Genomic DNA, 22,363 nt, shown 5'->3' with positions numbered 1-22,363 from the left:
GTTCTCAGAGTCAGGGATCTGCAACAATATTTTTAAGGCCTTAAAATTATATTCTGTTTTCTGAAGGAGGTTACTAAAACTAACTAAAGTATTTGTACTGCAGTAAGTAAAATTAGTGCTGTTTTATACAGCATATCAATTGTGTAATGTTTAAAAAAATAAACTAAAAGAAAAATATATAAAATTAATATAAAAGGGTCTGAGTTACGTGAAAGCAAGCAAATAATGATTTAGAGTCACACTGTAGGTCATACCTTATTCTGTATAACAGAGGTTTGGAAGAAAAGCAGTCATATTTTCCAGTTCACTCTGAAATTGCTATGTGCAATTGTCATTTCAGCCTTTGGAGCAGAATTAATACCTGAAATTCTAGTTTAAGGGTATAATTGTGGAGCTAGCAGGGATGTTAAACACCCTGTCAGGCTTTTTCTCTTCTTCCAACGCTTTCTTACAGTGATTCTTCAGTAGGTGTTTGTTTGAATCCCCTTCTTGTTTTGTTTTGTTTTGTTTTGTTTTGTTTTGTTTTGTTTTGTTTTGTTTTGTTTTTCTGGGCAGTATTGCTGATTGATATTCTTCAACCTCCCCATTGCTTAGGCAATCTGTTTAAGTACTATGAGACTCCTACTGGTAGAAACATATCCAGTATGTTGTTTCCATGTGTTGCTTCCAAGTGTCAGGGAAATCTTCCTTACTGCCGTTTGGGAGTAGTTGTCTTTCCCCCAGTGCACCCCAAAATGTGGTGATGAAAATTGTATCAGAGTGCTAGATCTAATTTTGTCAGCATCAGTCAAAGTAGAGGGGATACTTTTGTGGGCTTCGCTCTTAATATAGCTCTGCATGTTGTTGTTTGCCAAAGCAGAGGGGAAGTATTGACTTCTGTGTGAATTGTGGCCCACACCTTGTCAGTCTGCCCTGCAAGAGCTGCCGTCTGTGGGCTCCGTCTGCTCCCCTGGTGTTTCCCTACCAAGGGAAAGCATCAGGAAGCCCTCTGAGTAAGTGTCAGAAATCTTCTCTACACCCAGATCTATCTTTCTGCTGCTGGCCAGACAGGATAAAGTTCTTTGAGAATGGTGGAGCAGTGGAACAGAGTGACTAGAGAGGTTCTTTGGAGAGTGTTAAAATCTGCACGAATCCTGCGCAACCTGATTTCAGCATACCTGCTTTAGTGGAGGGGATCCAAGTAGATGATCTCCAGATGTCCCTTCCAATCCCTAGCATTCTGTGCAACACTAAGCATTTCCTTTGTTCTCAAAGATACCCAGATATTTTAGCTGTCAATGTCATGTGTCCAAAGTTGGGCCCACCATGTTAAAAATAGCTGATTCATGTTTGCTGAGAGATCGCCTAGCACTGTTGAGATTCCAAAGATGTAAACTGGTTAATCTGTTTGAAAGTGCAACGAGCTTGTTTCATTCATAAGTAAAGCAATAACTTTCCTTAATCTGAGAGGTAAAAAAAATAAAATAAATAATTTTCATTTCAAAGTGATTTCAGTGTCATGCCAGCCTGACAGCTTATTGAACTTGGACTACTTTAAGCCTCAGGCAAAGAGAGGGAACTGTACTAAGAACATTGACTTAGTGGGATGTATAGCTGAAAGAAGAGTGCAAAATTACCTGAATATTAATAACAAGACAGTAATTAATGCCTGTGAGATAAATCCCTGAACCACATTCCATTCTTCAGTATACAGGTAGCTGAACTAATACTGCTTATGAAAGTAATAGCTACTTCTGGAATTTCTTTGTGAGCAGCCTGAAGTCACTGATAAACCAAAGCTTGGAAGGAGGAATTTTTGGATAAATAAATCTTTTAGAAAAAATATTTAATTTTTGCTTATGATATGGTGTACTGATTTGAGCTGGGACAGTTACTTTGCTTTGTAGAACCTTTTATCAAGCTGTGTTTTGGGGTTATTGCTGAAAACAAAGTTGAGAACACAGGGATGTTTTAGGTCACGCTGACCAGTGCTTACAGAGAGACAAGGGCTTTTCTGCTTTTTAGTCTGCGCCACCAACAAGGAGGCTGAAGGTGCACAACAAGTTGGGAAGAGACACAACTGGGACAGCAGGTAGCAACTGACCACAGGGATATTCCATACCATATGCCATCACACTTGGCAATAAAACTGGTAGAATGAAAGGAGATTAACCAGGCTGCTATTACTTGGGAACTCTCTGGACATCAGTGAGCGATTAGGATTTTCTTTGCAACACTCCTTTTCCTTGCTTTTGTTTCTTTCCCTCTTTCTTGTCCTTTTTTCTTCTAAACAGATTATTAAATTGTTTTTATCTCAGCCCACAAATTGTCTCATTTTCACCTCTATCCTCTATCCTGTTGGATGAAGGAGGGAATGAGCAAATGGCCATGTAGTGCTTAGTTTTCTACAAGACATGGGGCTTTCTGAGGTTTACAGAAATTCCAGACAGTCAAGGGAAGTTCTGACTGTGTATTTGTTGATTTGAGTGGTAGTTTGGCAGTGTGTGTAGTTTGAAGCTTATGTATAATAAAACATGTAAAGAATTTCAGGGTTAATCTGCCTGTAGTGGCAAAAGAGGAAAGCTGTGATAGTAATATGATGACTGGTATGCCTTACCCCACTCTCCCTTCAGCTTCTTTCCCCCCATGCTTCCTGTGCTGCTTCTTTCCCCCCACCCCACGTGCCCAGCTGCTTCTTGTCCCCTCCCTGCCCCCTACCCTCCGCAGCTTCTTGCCCTCCACACCACGGCTTCTTGTCCGCCCTTCTGTTTCTTGCCACCACCCCGCAACTTCTTCCCCCCTCTCCCAGCTTTCCTTCTGGTACTTCTCCTCTCCCCATGCCTCAGGCTCCAAATTGTGTTTTCCCTCTATGAGGGAAATAGGTCTTGGAGGTAACTATGTGTGAGTGAAGGATGCCAAGGAAATAAAATTTTCCATAATAGAATGAGAACAAGATCCAAGTAAATTCAATGGAATACTTACCTGAAAATGTCTTGTGAGGTTTCTGGAGTTAGGGGATGTGTTTTTTCAGTCAAAAATCTCAATTGCCTTCTTAAGCTACAAAAATGGTATGTAAGGAGAAGTTTTCAGTATTTTGTAATTATCATGCTGGCAGCTGTAGACTAAATTACCACAGGACTTTTTGTGTCTGCACCTCTCAAGGCTAGCTTCTAGTCAAAACTGTAGCTTACAATATGTAGCTTTCTTCGACCTGCTACTTCAGCTTCTTTAAAGCTTTTAACAAATCATAATTTTGGAGAGTACAGCTCCAAGGAAAATACTTATTTTTTATTTCACTTGAATTTTATTTTTCAGGATTTGTATTAGGTAGATTGCAACAGAGCTGTTTCCTGTATGTCAGTCCTAGCAAAATGACAACTTCAACAATGTTGCTGGTTTAAACAAACAAAAAACACCAACCAAAAAAAAAGCCAAGCAGATTTTAAAAAGCAAGCAAACAAACAAACCCCTGCTTGGACTCTGATAATTGGTACATGTGTGCAGGTGTATCTTCAGGCTATTTTACTCAAAGCTACATAAAATAACTGCTAATAAATGGTGTCTTTGCTTTTAGATACTCTGTATGTAAGGGAAGTGAAGAGGTCAGGAAAGGAAAAAGCTTTATGTGCTAGTTTGAGGCAAATTGGAATAGTTTAAGGAGAGAAATTAGATTATAGACTGTGAAAGGGAAAGAGTGCTTGACTCAGTCTTGCTGAGATGTATAAAAACTAGAATGCAAAACACAGATAAGACCGAGCGGGAGAGTCAAAGTGTGTGTGTCTCTGTCGCAGTTGGTGTCCCAGGCTTCTTCTGTGTAACTAACCATTCTGCTTTCTAACCCCATTGCCAATCCTCCAGATTCACCTTACACGTAAGGTATCCTCAGGTAAGGTAGAGGGATGGAAAGAAGGTGGAAGAGTGGTTGGGAGCCCCTCCTGGGGACTCTGGTTTCTGGGAGGGCTGTTGTGTGTCTGTATTACCTTTTACCATGTATTTTTCTGCATATAGCTGTATAGATTGTAAATATCTGCTTGTATATTGTGCTAAGCTGTAAATAGAAAGTTTCATTCCTTAATTTCTACCCATCTGAGTCTAGTTTGGGTGATTTCATAAGAGCTGGGGGGGGAAGGGGCAGGGAGGGTAACTTCCAAACCATCACACTTTATTATTTTATCCTGAAGTTCAGGAAAGTCTGTTGGTGGTTTCAAATTTTATCTTCATGGACTTTGATGTTTGCTTTTCAATTTGATGAATTTCAAGAACAGAAAAGTTACTTTGTTGATTACATATCCGGTAAAAATATAAAGTGATTGAGTGACACAGAAAAGCCACAGACATCTGAAATAGAGAACTATTAGCTGCATTGTACAAGCAACTCTCTTTTGATATGAATCCTTGTGTAGATTTCTAATGGCTTGTACTACTGCTGTATTAGAATCTCTCTTCATTATAATACTGGCAGCTTTGCTCCACTGTTCTTGTAAGATTTCTTGCACTGCTTATTCTGTGTTTTCTTGGCAAAACACTAAAATCCTTGAGTATGGAATACTGTTGTAATAATAGGAGCCATATGTAGTCAGTTGCCTTGCATGCCCATGCCTGACCATATTACCTGGTGTAAAGAATAAAGACTTCTTCCTGGAACTTGGGACTTAGGCTTCAGAAGGCTTGATTTGATTAATTGTAATTTCGCTGTCACAAAGATAAGCTAGTTAGCATTGGCTGAATTGTGCTACACAACAAGCTCCTGGCCAAGCTGGCAGCTCCTGGCTTGGACAGATTCACTCTGATAAGGGTCAAGACCTGGCTGGAAGGCTGAGCCCAGAGAGTGGTGGTGAATGGTGCCACATCCAGCTGGCAGCTGTCACTGGTGGTGTGCCCCAGGGATCAGTGCTGGGCCCAGTCCTGTTCAATATCTTTACTGATGATCTGGATGAGGGCATTGAGTTCAGCATCAGTAAGTTTGCAGATGACACCAAGCTAGGAGCAGGTGTTGATCTGTTGGAAGGTAGGAGAGCTCTGCAGAGGGACCTAGACAGGCTGGATGGGTGGGCAGAGGCCAGTGGGATGAGACTGAACAAGGCCAAGTGCAGGGTTCTTCATTTTGGCCACAGTGACCCCAAGCAGCGCTACAGGCTGGGGACAGAGTGGCTGAGAGCAGCCAGGCAGAAAGGGACCTGGGGGTACTGACAGATAGTAGGCTGAACATGAGGCAGCAGTGTGCCCAGATAGACAAGACAGCCAATGACATTCTGGCATGCATCAGGAAGAGTGTGGCCAGTAGGACAAGGTGGGTTATTCTTTCTCTGTACTCAGCACTGGTCAGGCCACCCCTGGAGTGCTGTGTCCAGTTCTGGGCCACTCAGTTGAAGAGGAATGGTGAGGTGCTGGAACATGTCCAGAGAAGGGCAACGAAGCTGGTGAGGGGCCTGGAACACAAACCCTATGAGGAGAGGCTGAGGGAGCTGGGAGTGTGCAGCCTGGAGAAGAGGAGGCTCAGGGCAGAGCTCATTGCTCTCTACAACTCCCTGAATGGAGGCTGTAGCCAGGTGGGGGTTGGTTTCTTCTCCCAGGCAACCAGCAATAGAACAAGGGGACACAGTCTCAGGTTGTGCTGGGGAAAATATAGGCTGGATGTTAGGAGGAAGTTGTTGTCAGAGAGAGTGATTGGCATTGGAATGGGCTGCCCAGGGAGGTGGTGGAGTCACCGTTCCTGGAGGTGTTCAGGAAGAGCCTGGATGAGGCACTTAGTGCCATGGTCTGGTTGACTGGATAGGGCAATAGGTTGATAGGTTGGCCTGGATGATGCTGGAGGTCTCTTCTAACCTAAGGATTCTATGATCCTTCTAATTCTACCACCTTTATTGTTCCAGTATTGTTCTCTCACAGGAGAGCATTTTAGGGGTCATAAGAAATACGCAGTTTAGATTGTATTATCTCCTTGTTCTTAATACAGTAACTTCATACAGAAGTTCTAGGAGTGACTAGTTTTTTATGTTTAGTAGCAAGCCACCTTTTGTATTGGAATTTCCTTCTGTATTACAGCTTTTCGAATATGTCTTTGAGAAATGTTTTGGTTTATTTCCCTTACCTCAACTAGGCTGCAGTTTTCCCGGTGAATATTTGTTTCTTGATGGGTGGTACTATGTAAGCAAGCTGCAGATTTCCTTGCTAATTGGCTTAACCTCATACAGGCATCTCAGCAACTATGGAAGATGGCAAACTACTACAGGTGACTCTGGTTGAGCAAGAGTGGTTGTCTGGATGATCTCCAGAGAGCCTGCCTGCCAGCTTCAACTGTCAGCTGTTAAAATGCTGTTTCCTACAAGCCAAACTCCTAGTGCTGAGAAGCACAGCTCTTGTAAGAGTTCAGTGCCATGAACTCACCAACCTAGATACTGATTAACTATTTAGATGATGTTTTTACTGTTTTTTTTACTACTGTGGCCGTTTGAGCTGATTCTCTAGCTCAGACATAGGGGAGAGATGAACACTCCAGGGATAGGCCACATAATGGCAACAATAGATAAATTAATATAATTTCATTGGAGCGTCAAGAGCTCAGTGTCTAGAAGCACAGCTTGTTCTCCCCCTTCTCCTGCTGGCTTCTGCTGCTGCAGCTTCGCCTGTCTTCCCCGGCTGCTGTTTTGGCTACTGCTGCTTCTGCTGCTTCGCCGCCGCTTGACCCCTCCCCTATCTCCCTTAAGGTTATTGTATTGTTTTTTTTTAGTTCCTTCCTTCTCTAGTTATTATCTCTCTTTACATTGTTATACTATAAGAAATACAATTTCATCTTTCCCTGACTTTCAAAAAAGGGTCTGTGTTGTGGTGAGTTTATTTCTCCCCGGGGAAGGGATTTGCCCTAACCCGGGACAACTACTAACTCTAATTGCACATTTATCCCTAGTAATACTAAGCTCCTAAGAGGAATTGCAGTCACAGATCCAGTGTACAAAACATAATACTATTATTATGCAATTTATATTAGCAATAAATGGCTTTATCTCAGTGTGGCAGGAGCAACAGTTTAGCCAGTTAATGAGTGGGTAGTTCAACTTAAGGAAAAGTTACAGCTTTTTCTCATGTTTTTTTTTTTCAGATTTTTTGTTCTCATCTTAAATCTCCATTTTATATAAACTGTGTAAATATGCTGCTTATGAATATGTTTCTTTAATGCTTGCTTTTGTCCATCACAGAGCTGAAATTATATAATTTAAATCTATTTATAATATCCTTAGTTTATATAAAATGAGAACATAAATGCATTAGTGAAGAAATTGCTACGTCTCTGGTAATTGTTTCCTTTTATGAAATTTTACTGCAGTGACCTGTCCTTTCTTTCTCATGAGCAGTTACTGTGGATGAGGATATTCCTGTTGTTTTTGATCATTCCAGTGCATTCTTTCTTACAGCTCTCTGTGAAGGTTCCAGTCACAGGATCACAGGATGTTAGGGGCTGGAAGGGACCCAAGGAGATCACCAAGTCCACAGGTTCAGTTTTCTTCTGGTTTTTCAGATGAGCCTGTGATAGAAAATACTGGAAGTGGAGAACCCAGTTGCCAAAGCATGTCAAATCAAACTTTTGGAATGAACACATCACCATTCTCCCGTGGTCTAGAAGGCAGCCAACCTTTCCTGAACTTTCTGAGTCCTTACGAAAATCTTGAGGACCTTATAGAATATATATCTGGATGGCATAATGATTTGAATAGTCAGAATAGGATTGCTTTTGTAAACATTGACTCATACGAGCCAGATAGCAGTGATGGAGAGGAAGATGATGCTCAAGACAAATCTTCTTTGGCAAGAGAAGAAGCAGGTGTATTTCAGGAAACACTAGATAACATGTTTTCTGAGTTAGAAAGCGACACAGAGACTTGCACTGACTTGCCCTCCCGCTTGCCTGCTCACAACCACAGTACTTTTAGAGAATGCTGTGAAGAAGCAGGCCCAATACCTTTCATGAGATACTTCAGCATAGATTCAGACCTGGATTGTCCAAACAACAAGACATTTAAATTTTTTGCCGAAGACCAAGCTGTGCTGAAAAGGAGCCCAACTGTTGCCAGTTATGAAACACAGCCAATACAAAACGTAGTGGATGTTGGAATTAGAAGCCCTATGGCGATTGATATTGGTTTAAATGCCAGCAAAGAAAAAGCTGACCAAAGAAATTCTTCTGAGCTAGTAGTGAGACCTAAAATAAGAAAACAAAATACTACAAACCAGTCGGAGAGAGGGAAGCTTCTCCCTAGTGGTGAAGAGGGAAGTGATTCCTGGAGGAGAATTGAAATTGCTGAGGTCCAGCAGGACCATCTTGAATGTGTCTTGAGAAACAGCAAAGAAGATTCTATTTCTAGTATATTCTTCAACTCAAGAGCATGTGAAGGTCATCAAAAGAACATGGAAACAGTCTTAAAGAAAAATTTATCAGCTCAAGAACAAGAAAATCTTCTAGATGATAGCACTTTTGAGGATGAGTTTGAAGACTGCAGCACACACTTCCCAATGTCCCACAAGGATGAAAGCAGGTAAAATTTCATAACTATAATAATAGTGTATCTTTTATATAAACAATGTGCAAGTCTGAATAACTTGTTCACAAATCTAACATAAAAACTAAAGCAATTTCAGAATCTGATCAGGTAGCAAAATGCCAGGTCTTCCTTTCAGTTCTTCCCCCTTTCTCAAGTCCATCTAAAGAACAGTAATATACATCTTCTGGATAAACCCTTTTTGATTAACTTTTACTTCTATAATGTTGGTTAAGAACTTTTCACTGTGGAGTTGTGTAACTGAGGTATTTGAGGTTGAAAAATAAAAATAACAAATTCTAACCTTCTGTTCTTTTATGGTAAATGCAGTGCCATTTGTAATGGTTTCTGACCCCTTCCCTTCCCTTCCCTTCCCTTCCCTTCCCTTCCCTTCCCTTCCCTTCCCTTCCCTTCCCTTCCCTTCCCTTCCCTTCCCTTCCCTTCCCTTCCCTTCCCTTCCCTTCCCTTCCCTTCCCTTCCCTTCCCTTCCCTTCCCTTCCCTTCCCTTCCCTTCCCTTCCCTTCCCTTCCCTTCCCTTCCCTTCCCTTCCCTTCCCTTCCCTTCCCTTCCCTTCCCTTCCCTTCCCTTCCCTTCCCTTCCCTTCCCTTCCCTGTTTTTCTTCTTGTTTGTTTTCATATTGTTGATTCTGTTCCCACTGCATTGTTTATGAGACATACCTTCTAGATGTTGCTGTGGCTTTTTTTGGTGTGTGCCTGCTGTTAGGCTTCGTAAGGTAACCTGCTTAGTAGAGTGTTTCCACTGCTTTTGTGGAGAGGACAGCATGTAAATTAATATGCATAAACTCTTGCCCTTAAAAGTTCCAGTTATGAAAGAACATAGTAAGGCATGTTAGTGGATTTAATTTTGTTTATTTCTTATTAAAGATATAGCTGGGCATGCAAATGAATCCTTTTGTTCCTTCTAAGGCTCACTTTTGAAGAATTTTTGTTACTGCTTGTCCTATTTCAGCAGGGACAATTTTCTTCCTAGCAGCTGCCACAGTACTGTGATTTAGTATGAGAATAACGTTGATGACTCCCTGTTTTGATTGTTTCTAAATAATGCTTATCAAAAGTTAAGGATTTTTCATTTTCCCATGCTCTGCCAGTGCACAAGAAGCTTGAAGGGACCATGGCCAGGACAGATGACCTGATCTATCCAGAGGGGTATTCTGTACCATAGACAGTCATACTTAGTATATGAACTGGGAGGAGCTGGCTAGGAGGGACAGATCACTGCTTGGGGATCAGTCAGCAGGTGTTGAGCAATTAATTGCATTGTGCATCATTTGTCTTTCTTGGATTTTCTGTCTTGCTTAATTTACTTTTCATCATTATTATTGTCAGTAATTTTATTTCAGTTATTGAACTGTTCTCATTTCAGCATATGAATTTTGCTTTTTGTTTTTTTAACTCTCTTCTCCATCCCATCATAGGGAGAGGAGGAGTGTGTGAGGGGCTGTGTGGTGCGTAACTCCTGTCTGGAGTTAAACTGCAACACTGCATAATCCTTTCTTTCTCACTCCTGAAGTGCTGCTTGTAAAAGTTTAAAATGCAGTGGAGGAAGTGGATCATGTTTTACAATTACAGCATTGCTTTCTATGATACAAAGTGATGAATTGTTGCAGCATAACAAAAAGAAATACTGATTGCATATCTGAATCTGACTACACTTGTCGTGACAACAGTACCTGAAACACTAAACAGGAAGCATGTTCACCTTAGTGACTTTGGCAGCCTGGGCCTTCACCTCATGTTTTCCCTTCTTGGAAGTGCCCAGCTATTGTGATACTAAGATGTACAAGCTGTGTGGGAAGGATAAAATCTTGTGTGTTTGTTAGAACCACATATGCTCAAAGGTGAGAGAGTCATGGTAGGTCTCTGGGGGGCAGGAGCAGTAGGATAAGGGTCATATCTGTTAGTTCCCTCCATTCAGTTTTGGATTGGATGGCAGGTATGGGCCAGTTCAAACGCTGACTTCAGATTTGACTGACGTGATAGGACTTACTATAAACTGTTGGAAATCATTCTTGGATTTTTAAATAGAGGAAATTGAAATAAGATATTTGAATTTTGGGACTGCTTTTACCGTTTTATTGTTATGTAAACACAGCATTAAAAAAACAAACAAAAGCCAACAAGAATAACAAAATCCAAACAACCAACAAACAAACAATCCCCCTACAGTTCCAACCAACAAGGAAAATAAGATACAAAACAACACTCAGAAACAAACTAAACTAAGCTGATGCATAAGACTGCATGTGGGAATTTCTTAGTAGATATGATTTCTATTGTAATCCTTTAGCCAAAGTTAGTTAATATTTCCATCCCTTTCTCTAGTCATCAACATTGCGATAGGAAAATATATTCCTCTGGCAAATTAAAATGCTTTCATATAATTTGTGTCTTGGTCTTCTTTAGTCTTGTAAATCTTGCAGTGTATAATATGCAGTTTTACAAAGATATGTTTTGCATTAAACAGCAAGTCTTACTGGCTGATTTTTATATAGAAGAGGAGTTTTTTTAAACTGAGTTTGCAGGTGAGGACATAACATTTATACACAGGCATACTGGGTTTAGCAGACTGAAAACTGAGCTGCAGGTGTTGGAGACTGCTGTGTAAGATGTGCACTTTTAAGCATGTTTGCTGTTCACATACTTTTTAATTGTAATCTTTTTGATGTAACCTAGCTGTTTGACTGTATTTTGAATTTTGATAGATGTCTACTGTCACTGATAGTACAAAATGAACCTTCTAAGTGGCATTCAGTAAATAAGTTCATCCTTCTTGTGATTCTGGTAGAATCACTATTTTGTTAAGGCAACCCACACCTTGCTATTTTCTATGCCATTTTCTTCTTTGTCATATTTGAACAAATTCTCTTAGGAAAATCCCCTGACATTCATCTGTTCAGGTTGGTGAATGACATTGTTTGTGTCCATTTTATTTTTATGTGGTTAAAAAAAGCAACCATTACATATGGCTTACAGGTTATGAGAACTCTTACTTCAAGTCCTGTTTTGCCAAAAAGTAAAGCTGATGTTGACTACTATTTTCTTAAGCAACCATTGGTGTTCCTGTGTTGCTGCTGTTTGTGTGTTTGGAGGAAGATGTGTATAGTGGATCTGAATTTATGTTCTTCAGTTGTTTATTTTGTGCTGCAAATGTGGAGAGGGAAGAAGAAAACATTTTTAAGTGGGATGGGCAGAATTTTCTTGGAAACTGATGTTTTAATCAGCTCTTTATGTATACTTGTCTTGTAAAACATCTATAAACAGTACAAAATTAATTTCTCCTAGAAAATAAAAAGACTATATTGAGAGCAAGGTTCACAGAAAAGTAGGAAATTGTAGAACAAAATTTGTAGAATTGCTGTGGTGAGAAAGTTAATGTTTGTTTTCTTTCCCCTGAAACAGCATTTAAATTCACACCCTGTTGCCTTGTTTAAATTGCAGCTCAGAATGCAGTGATGGAGAATGGTCTACATCTCTCTATGCCTATTTTACTGGTACAGAAAAGGACAGGTCCTCAAGTGAAGAGAGCTGGGAGACAGACCCAGGCAGGGAAGAACATGAACCTGAAGTGCAAAGCAGCGACAGTGATGTAGAAGAGAACATAGGCATCTCTTGTGAAGAAGGGTATGGGTTTGTTTTATTAGATAACTTCCTGAAGCAGTACTAATAGGTATCCACATAACACTACACAGAGTAACAGCAATTCTAAAAGTGGTTACATATGAGCAGTAATCATTTGCCTATATCAGAATAATCTGAGTAGTTGTATGTATTTCCAATCAGGGGGAAGATGGCAAATTATGCAGACAACTCTGTTTAATTAAAGATGCAGAAATAAAGAGATGACATTGACGTGTAGTGTCAGTAGGGATAACAGGCTGGATACAATGGCTTTAAAAAGCCAGACTGGGCAAGTTATTGGTAAAGATATGTATGTTACATGCACATCTTCTAGTACTGCTTAGTAGTCCTTGCAAAGCAGTTGTTTATCTCTTTGTTTTACTGCTGCTCATATTTCACTACTGCTCTTTATTTCCACAGGTCTAACAGTGATTACCTGATTTTCTAGTCCTTAAATCTGTCTGAGTTTGTTGCAAGGCAAAATGTACAGCTATAAATAGGCAAGGAAAGTTTGGGTTGGTTTTTTTTCCTAAGCATCTAATATTACCTTATGTTCTTAGTTTGAGTCTTTATAGAGTAGCAAGCCATGTCCAAGTGCTCTTTCACTTTTAATCTACTTTTAGACAATGCTTATTACCAGCTAGCCCAAATTGCTATTAGTATCACTAAAATATCTTGAAGTTTGGAGAGTTGGTGTAGATTTAGGAGAATTGGTATAGCTTTATGAAAATACTACAAAACCTTATCTGTTTAAGAATAATAAGGGGTCTGTATACTCTTTAGCTTGCTTTGGTGCGAGCAAATGTACCCATTTCTGACATGATTCCTGTTTGTTTTCCCTTTGTTAAGTGAAGTGGGACTCATGATCCTATGTTTCTAAACATCTTGGTGAATTGCACTCCTTCAGAAAATACAGGAATTAAATTAGTCTTTCACTTTATGCAAATAGTTCATCTTGCAAAAGGAACCTCTTTGTATTCATAGAATCATAAAATCAACCAGATTGGAAGAGACCTCCAAGATCATCCAGTCCAACCTAGCACCCAGCCCTGGCCAATCAACTAGACCATGGCACTAAGTGCCTCATCCAGGCTTTGCTTGAACACCTCCAGGCATGGTGACTCCACCAGCTCCCTGGGCAGCCCATTCCAATGCCAATCACTCTCTCTGCCAGCAACTTCCTCCTAACATCCAGCCTAGACCTCCCATGGCACAACTTGCGACTGTGTCCCCTGGTTCTATTGATGCTTGCCTGGCAGCAGAGCCCAACCCCACCTGGCTACAGCCTCCATTCAGGGAGCTGTAGAGAGCAATGAGCTCTGCCCTAAGTCTCCTCCAGGCTGCACATCCCCAGCTCCTTCAGCCTCTCCTCATAGGGTTTGTGTTCCAGGCCTCTCACCAGCTTCGTTGCCCTTCTCTGGACATGTTCCAGCACCTCAACATCTCTATTGTATTGAGGGGCCCAGAACTGGACACAGGACTCAAGGTGTGGCCTGACCAGTGCTGAGTACAGGGGCAGAATAACCTCCCTTGTCCTGTTGGCCACACTGTTCCTGATCCAGCCCAGGATGCCATTGGCTCTGCTGTCCACCTGGGCACACTTTTGGCTCATCTGCAGCTGCTCTCTACCAATACCCCCAGGTCCCTTTCTTCCTGGCTGCTCTCAGCCACTCTGTCCCCAGCATGTAGTGCTGCTTGGGGTTGTTGGGGCCAGAGTGTAGAACTCTGCACTTGGCCTTGTTCAATTTCATCCCATTGGCCTCAGCCAGTGCTTCCCCAAGACGGCCATTGCAGGATGTCAGAAGAGCCTTTCTTTGTAGTGAATTTAGGAGCTTGTAGATTGAAAAAAAACCCTTTGATACCAGATTTACTAGCTCTATCAGGGATGTAGCCATACTAGGGAAAATGCAAAGCAAGCTACTTACTGTAATGCTGGCCTTGAAGCATTAGAGAAATAATTTTTCCTTAGAGACATGACTGTAAATATGTTCTGAATTTGGAGCTGGTAGTACTGGGAGTTTCTTGGATTTTTTTTACACGACACTGCATCTAGGATAGATGCATCTTCAGTCCTTGTAATATGTGTGGCTTTTGTTGCTTGCATGTGTTTGTAGATTCTCCTATCTTCTTAGATTTATCTCTTCATTTATTTATTTGAAGACAGAAGATACTATTGGAGGAAGGAGAGATTCCGTGGTTGCAGTACCGAGAAGTAGAAAGTAGCAGTGATGAGGAAGACGATCCTGTTAATGATGTGCATCCTGGATTCTTCCCCTTGGATGGGAATAACAACCTGGAGGATGACTCCAGTGTGAGTGAAGACCTGGATGTAGAGTGGAGGTATGCCTTTGATAATTTTCTGCAACAATTTGAGAGACTTCATAGTTACTATTTTGGTTTTGGTATAAGCTGTCAAAAATTCTTATGTGCTTTCAGCACGCTCATGCTTCCAAGGCTGAGTTTTAAGGCCTAAAGTATTTGAAACGCTATGTGTCTTCTAGCAAGAGGAAAAGGATGGACATTTACTATATCAGGCTGTATGCTGAGAAGATTCTAGTGCACTAAATAGTCAGTGAATGGGTTGCAATTAATTTAAACACAGTAATTAGAGAGGAATTATAACAAAAGTAAAGCAATACGTGTGCAATCGGCTTTCAAGCCAGTGCTAATTTACAACTTTTTTGTAAGTGATGTAAGTTAGAGGTTATAAGCCTATTTTATTTCTCTTTCAAATGCCATGTGCTTACCTAATTATTGTAATTTTGAATGCTTCAATCAGTTCTAAGTTACCAGATTACTGAAGAATATTGCACAATATTTATTACAAAAATTGTAATAAATATAATGCAAAAGAAAGTGATTTGAGCTACTGGAAGAGATCTTTCAGTTTCTCAAGTCCAATCACTAACCTAGCACAGCCAAGTCACCACTAAGCCATATCCCTCAGAACCATATCCATACACCTTTTAAATATCTTTAGGGTTGGTAACTCAATCACTTCCGCCTACAGGCTGTTCTGGTGCCTCACAAGCCTTTCATTGAAATATTTTTTTCATAATACCCAACCTAGATCCCCACTGACCCAGCTTGTAGATGTCTTCTTTTGTCCTGTTGCTTGTTACCTGGGAGAAGAGACCAACCCCCACCTCACTATACCCTCCTTTCAAGTAGAGAGCAATAAAATCTCCCTTCAGCCTCCTTTTCTCCAGTCTAAACAACTCTGGTTGCCTCAGCTGCTCTTCATAAGACCTGTTCTGCAGACTCAGTGTCACTGCCCTTCTCTGGACACACTCCAGGACCTCAATCTCTTTCTTTTAGTGAGGGTTCCAAACCCAAACATTATGCTCAAGGTGCTAACCAGTGCTGAGTACCAGGGCAGCAATAACTTTCCTGGTCTTGCTCATCACACTCTGTTCCTCATACATATCAGGATGCTGTTGCCCTCCTACATGCCCTGACAACTTCTCTATAACAATCCCAAGTGACAATTCCCTTCCATGAGCTGTAAGCTTCTGTATTCCATGAAATTATCTTCAGAAGGTCCTTGCTCATCAGTGCATCTTTCTTAGCACATTGACCTGATTTTTACTCAAGGGAACAAACACACCTATCTTGAACTTAGAGGAAGTGGCATTTAAAAATTGGCCAACTCTCTTGGGCTCCTTTACCCTCTAGAGTAAAGCCCTTGGGATTCCTGCAAGTGTCTCTTTGATGAGTACAAAGTTAGCCCTGCAGAAGTCCAGGGTTGTAATCTTACTTATTGCCCTGCTTCTATTGTGTAGAATACTAAACTCCACTATGGCATGATCACTGTTGCCAAGGCTGTTCCCAGCCTTAGTGTCCCAAACCAGTCTTTCTCTTAGTTAATACAAGGTCCAGCAGTGCACTTCTCCATGTTGGTTCCTCCACTACCTGCATCAAGAAGTCACCAATGCACTGCAAAAGTCTTTTGGACTGGCTGTGCCTGGCTGTGTGAGCTTCCAAGCAAGTGTCAGGGTGATTGAAGTTGCCCATGAGTACCAAGGAGTGAATTCTAGAGGCTACCTCCAGTTGAGTGCAGAAGGTCTTACCAACATCTTCTGCTTGATTTGGTGATCCGTAGTAGAGACCCACAACAGTTTCACCACTCTTTCTACATCCCTTAATTCTTACTCACAGGCTTTCAACTTTTCCTGCTTCCTGCCCTTAAAGAGCAACATCACCACCTTGCCTTATTGGTCTATCTTCTATGGGATCTGTCCCACCATGTTTCAGTGAGTGCAATTATATTGTAGTCATGCAGCCTAACACAGATCTTCAACTCCTCCTGCTTATTTCCCATGCTCCATGCATTGGTGTATAAGCATTTCAGTGAGGGAGTTAATCCATTTGTTTTCATTCTTGCCATCTGACCATTCCTGGCCATCTCCATGGCCACCAACCTACCAGTGAGTCCTGTGTGTGCCCTTGGCTCAGCTCTGTAAGACCTTGCCTTTGCTTCACTGTTCACAGCATGTTTCAAGGCAACAGGTTGGAGGCTCTTACTAACCCATCCTTCTGACCTTGGCGTTTTGTCCTGCCACTTGTCATAGAGCCCCTATCCCTTGAAGTCTAGTTTAAAGCCCTCTCAGCAAGCCCTGTGAACTCATGTACCAGGATCTTTCTCCTGCTTTGAGACAGATGTATTCCCATCTGTTGGTAGCAGACCCGGTGCCATATGAAGTTCCCAAAGATCAAAACCCCACATTCTGTTGGTGGCATCAGCCTCTGAGCCACTTGTTAATTATGCATGATTTCCTGTATTCCTGCCTCCACTAAAGGTATTGATGAAAAGATTACCTGTTCCCCTGATCCCTAAGCCACTTTCCCAGTGCCGTGAGCTCCTCTTTGACTGCTTCTCGACCTCTGGTATCAACCTCATCACTTCCTACCTGCATAACTAGCAAGGGATAGTAACTACACGGCTGTACCAGACTAGGCAGCTTTCTGGTGACATCCCTAACCTGGGTGCCAGAGAAGGATCCAGCTGATGAATGGGGCACTCTGTTCCCTTGCAGCTCCTGGGGAAGACCATGACAAAGCAAGTAAGTTGTTTGCTGAGGGAACTATGCCTTGTGGGGACTCCATGCTGGAGCACATGGTGAACTTAATCTTGTGGGAAAGCTCCTTGTAGAATGAGGTTTATCCTGAAGGACAATATCCCATGCAGAGACCTCATGCTGCTGGAATATGAGGAGGAAGGAATGACAGAGAGGAACTGCTCAGGGCTGATTATAGATAGCCCCAAGTCCATGTCCCTCTGCACTTTGAAATGAAGATTGTTTCCTAACTCATGTTTTTCAGCATACTTGATGAGTTTGGTGATCATCTAAGACTTGCTATTCATTCCATGGGTCTTCAGTTTCACACATTCGTGCCAATAGAGGGACACTTGCAACCTATGGAGGTATTAAAATGTTCTTAGTGGTATTATATGAGTGACACTTTGGCATAAGCTGTTACTATTGAATTATTTCTCATTATAATCTGAAAATAGGAGAATAGGGGGTGAGAAATGCTTTTCTGTTTCAGCTTGAAAATAAATGTTGGATGTTCTAAATGATGTAGTGCAAGAAGTCATTACAAGAAGTCATACTCTTTTTACAGTATGTATTTCTTTAATCTTGAAGGAAAAAAAGGATGGTGATTTCTACCAGTATAAGCATACAGTTCCTGATAGTAAGTGTTTTTGCATGAGAGCTTTTGTACTGAAGAACTCTGAGCTTTGACTAGCTTCAAGTGTTATTCCTGTCTGTTGAACAGATTGGCCTGAGTTTAATTATCACCTCATTAATAGTCTGTATAATGACTGTGACTTCATTAAACCTTTACTAATTCAATTTACTTAGTCCACCTCCTTTAAGTTTCCCAAAATTTTCTTATCTAAAACAGTAGATTCATTAACCAGACCTTTTCCACCTGTAAAACCATAATTTATTAAAAGAAACTCTATAGCTCAGAATTTCTATATCCAGTGAACAAATTTATTGCAGCTATGAAACACTTGAGAGGGATGTGGCATGATAAAGCATCCAGAATTCAAGTATACATTGTGGCTGGGGTTGGGGATGACAGGGCAGGGTAGGAGACAGGATGGTAGAGCTGTCTAAATTTGAAGGGGAGTAGGAATGAATGTATTTCAGTATTTAAAAAGCTGTGTTCCATAAGATTCTGGGATCCTAAATTGTAGCATGTGTAAATTTTGTTGTGGTTGTTTTGGTTTGCTTTTGGGTTTTTATTACTTTGGTTTGTTTCAAAGAAATTACATCACCAGGAGTGTTTGGTTTACTTCATTACCAATGTAGATAAGGCTGAGTGTCTCTGCAGTGTCAGTGATTTCATTTATGCATATTTACTCTTTGGATTCATATATGGAAGGAGTTTAAAACCCTGTAGCCCCCAGCAGTCCTGTTTTTGACAGTGTTGAGCATTTGGTTTATGTTATGTGGAGTAGTAAGCAGTCACACAAGTAGTAAGGGGAAGGAAGTAAAGGTATCTTTGAAGTTATGAAGGTGCCTTACCAAACCTGTGAAATAGACATTTGTTTGCTTTGGTTTTGAATATGCAATCTTAAGCATCAGAGTAATTGTGAGGTATTCTGTCTGCGGTGTTTCTCTTGTACAGCTTTCAAAAGAGAACAATGGAATGTTTGTAAATAGTTTTCTGTCTGAGAGCACTAACCCTGGGCATAAACAGAGAGGTTTGACACATAGGTCATACAGCATCCTATTGTCTGCCTGGGATCTTACCTGATTTTTCCAGTTAACCTAATTAAGCTTAGTATTTTTACCTCAAATTATACTCAGACCGATGCAGCTATAACAAGATACTATTATAAATACTGGAATCACCTCAGCATTGGCAAGGCAATATCATCTGCTGTAGCAGAATTGAATGCTTTTAAGCTCTTGAATGGAGGAGTGTACCTGTTTTGCAGATGGATTGCATAATTCACTAGGGGTAATTGTCCCAGGATTTAAATTAGCAGACAGCTAGATGAGGATATATGTGGCAATAGGAACTCTAAACATATGCCTGTTAGCTCATGTTAATTTTTCTGCTCCTAAAACCATCTAATGTAGATGCCAACCAGCTGGATTAGATGTATTGTGGGATAGTTTCCTAAGCAGCCTTACAACTGCAATAAAAGTACAGACATGTTTTTCGAATGCTGTGTTAGTGACTTTCCCTAAAGTTTGAGAGGAAAGACTGTTGAAAGTGCTTGTGTATAACCCAGTATTTCTGTAGTGTGTTTATTGGCTAAATACACCATCAACATTGCAAAAATACCACGTTGCCTTAAACTTACCAAGAGAGTTGTTGCTCATCTTTTGTTTTTTCTGTGCTAGACAGAGTCTTAGAGGGTTGAAAGTATGAAGTAGACATAAAATATGCCTGCCATAGCATCAGTCTTAAAGACTCTGAATGAAATTATATGGTTTAAAATGATGACTACGTCGTTATGTAGATGGGAAACATATATGTGGATATTTGAGACCCTGGAATGGATTGCCCAGGGAGGTGGTTGAGGCCCCATGGCTGGAGGTGCTTAAGGCCAGGCTGGCTGAGGCTGTGTGCAGCCTGCTCTAGGGTAGGGTATCCCTGCCTATGGCAGTGGGGTTGGAACTAGGTGATCCTTGTGGTCTCTTCCAACCCTGACCAATTCTATGATTCTATCCCATGGTTTTGGGGTTTTTTTTGTTTGTTTTTGTTTGGTTGGTTGGTTTTTTTTTGGGGGGGTATTTTTTTTCTGAAAGTTTACACAGATAGAATAGCCTAGGTAGTTAATATTTTTGGTTCTACCTGAGTTATTCAGTAGTTGAGGCTTTTATTTTCAAATAGCAAAATATAATGACAGTTTTGTGTTCTCAAGTTTTGTTACATTTTTCATTTGCTGGATTTTGTGAAACTGTATTAAATGACCAAATCCTCATCACATAACAAGTTGTGACTCTGTTCTGATACTTTAAGGGAGCTGAAAACTCAAGATGCTATTGTTGTGAGCTTCAGTTTCATCTCAGTCATTGTGAAAATAAAAACTGTGCAATGGACAATCTGACAGATACAAATTCCATTTAAGAGAGTAATACAATTATAATTTGATTCCTTTTCATGCTTACTTGTTTTTATATGGATTGCCATTCATGAGTGAGAGAACTTGCTCTCTGTCACACTTCAGGCTGCTCTGGAGCAGTTGGAGGCTCTTGAATTTGAAGCTGAACAGCATCATCCACCAGCTACTGAAGAAATCATAGACAGTCTACCAGAGATGGTGATTATGGATGACCGCAATGGTATGCAGGAAGAATTAAGAATTCATTTCCACAAAGTTTACAGGAAGAAATTTAGTTTTCTGTAGAACCATAAGTGCAGTATTTCAACCTACTTACTGTGCAGCTGGAAACACTACTCTGAGAGCTTTTGAATCAGACCTAATACATCAGAACAGGGTGCACAGGGGCGCTGTGGAGTCTCCCTCTCTGGAGATACTCAAGAACCATCTGGATGCATTGCAGTGTGATTTGCTCTGGGTGATTGTCGCGGAGGGGGATTCTGCTACCTACGCCAATTGTGGTGGAGGGGAGAAATTAATTGATGCGAGAGGATATTTTATAAAAATCTTCAGTATTTTCAACTCTCACCACCCCCAACCACTGAACTTTAGTATTAATATTTGTTCTACATGGTTATTAAGACATTATGGGAATATATCAAGCATTAACTATTATAACAACTAGCAAACATTCAAACTATTAACAGAGAGAGTTTTCCCTGCAGCTTAATGCTGCTTGGGGTCATATACTACTTGCCCAGCAATGCTGCTCTGTGGCAGAAGTCACAGAAATTACAGAGGCATTAAATTATTTACTCACAATTCTGATTAATCAATAATCACCTTCTGGGGCTATGTCACAGCTTATGCCCAGTGTCCAATTCTTCAGAGTCTCTGCCTGTGGACTTTGAGGCTGGAATCCTCCGGCTTCAGGTGAAGTGACAGTCTCTGACCTTGTGCTGCTGATTTCTTGTGGATGCTCTCTCCAGGGATATGTAGGCAGGATCTCAGGTGCAGAGGCAGGATGCCGTGCAGTCTGAGCACGGATCTAACGCTGGCTCCTCAGGCCAATCTAATGCAGGCAGGCAGGCAAGCAATGTGGGGGAGCAAGCAAGTAAGCCTGTGTACCCCTATTTATTAAATGTGGGCCGAGAATTGATAGCACATTGGCCACTAGAATGAGCAATAAGCTGGCAAAAGCCACAGGCCTGGACTCCAAATATCACAGTATCATCAGGGTTGGAAGAGACCTCACAGATCATCAAGTCCAACCCTTTACCACGGAGCTCAAGGCTAGACCATGGCACCAAGTGCCATGTCCAACCTTGCCTTGAACAGCTCCAGGGAGGGTGACTAATATGGGAATCACGTGGGTCTAGCACTAGGCAGGCATGAGCTGGGCGTGTGGGGCTTACACAAATCAGGTGTCCTGGGCAACTGACCTTATGGCACCAGGTCTGTTGTGCCCCTTTGTGCTCCTTTACCCCTGGTGCAGGCGGAGAGACATGTCCAGGCAGGGCAAGGCATAAATAAGCCTGCTTTCAGGCCTACAGGCCCTCCACAACAGTGATCCTGCTCGGCAGGGGGGCTGGACCAGATGATCTTTTGAGGTCCCTTCCAGCCCCTGACTGTGAGTCTGATTCTGTGAGCCTGTGAGATTTTGAAAAACTAATCTTTACTGGACTAAATGTGATTATATTTTGAAATCACTAGTGATGCTACTGGTAATATGTGTATTTTTAACACTCCTTATATGTAAAACAAGAATAAAATAATAACGGTGAGGGTTTTGGTTTTTTGTTGGTTTTGTTTTCTTAATTGTGTGTAGGCCAAGACCAGTGTTGTATTATCTGTTACGATGAGTATGTGGAAGGTGAAATCCTGAAACAGCTGCCCTGTCGTCATGTGTTTCACAGAAGCTGTGTAACTCTATGGCTACAGGAAGTAAGTACTGCATGATGGATGAAACTCTGTGGTCAGTTTGGTTTGGTTTGGTTTGAGCTGGGGTTTTTTGTTTGGTTCTGGGTTTTTTGTTTTGTGTTTTTGCTTTGAGTATTTGCCTTCTTAGTAGAACGTTTTGTAACTTTGTCAAAGTGTGGGATGAGATACTAGGAAATAACTGGCTGCTAATTTTATGCAAA

General features: G+C 41.2%; 1 protein-coding gene across 1 annotated transcript in view; it reads left to right on the top strand.

The window, feature by feature from the left end:
• PJA2 (praja ring finger ubiquitin ligase 2) overlaps window positions 1–22,363 on the top strand; it is a 34,812-nt gene that overhangs the window by 7,461 nt on the left and 4,988 nt on the right. Inside the window, exons 3-8 of the mRNA XM_064176398.1 lie at window positions 7,496–8,510; window positions 11,972–12,154; window positions 14,312–14,491; window positions 17,474–17,576; window positions 20,349–20,463; window positions 22,051–22,166. Of these exons, the coding sequence (XP_064032468.1) occupies window positions 7,496–8,510; window positions 11,972–12,154; window positions 14,312–14,491; window positions 17,474–17,576; window positions 20,349–20,463; window positions 22,051–22,166 (1,712 nt within the window). The remainder of the gene's footprint in view (window positions 1–7,495; window positions 8,511–11,971; window positions 12,155–14,311; window positions 14,492–17,473; window positions 17,577–20,348; window positions 20,464–22,050; window positions 22,167–22,363) is intronic.

Source organism: Pogoniulus pusillus, chromosome Z, assembly GCF_015220805.1.
Source record: "Pogoniulus pusillus isolate bPogPus1 chromosome Z, bPogPus1.pri, whole genome shotgun sequence".
NCBI lineage: Eukaryota > Metazoa > Chordata > Aves > Piciformes > Lybiidae > Pogoniulus > Pogoniulus pusillus.
This window is presented reverse-complemented; position numbering and strand designations above follow the sequence as displayed.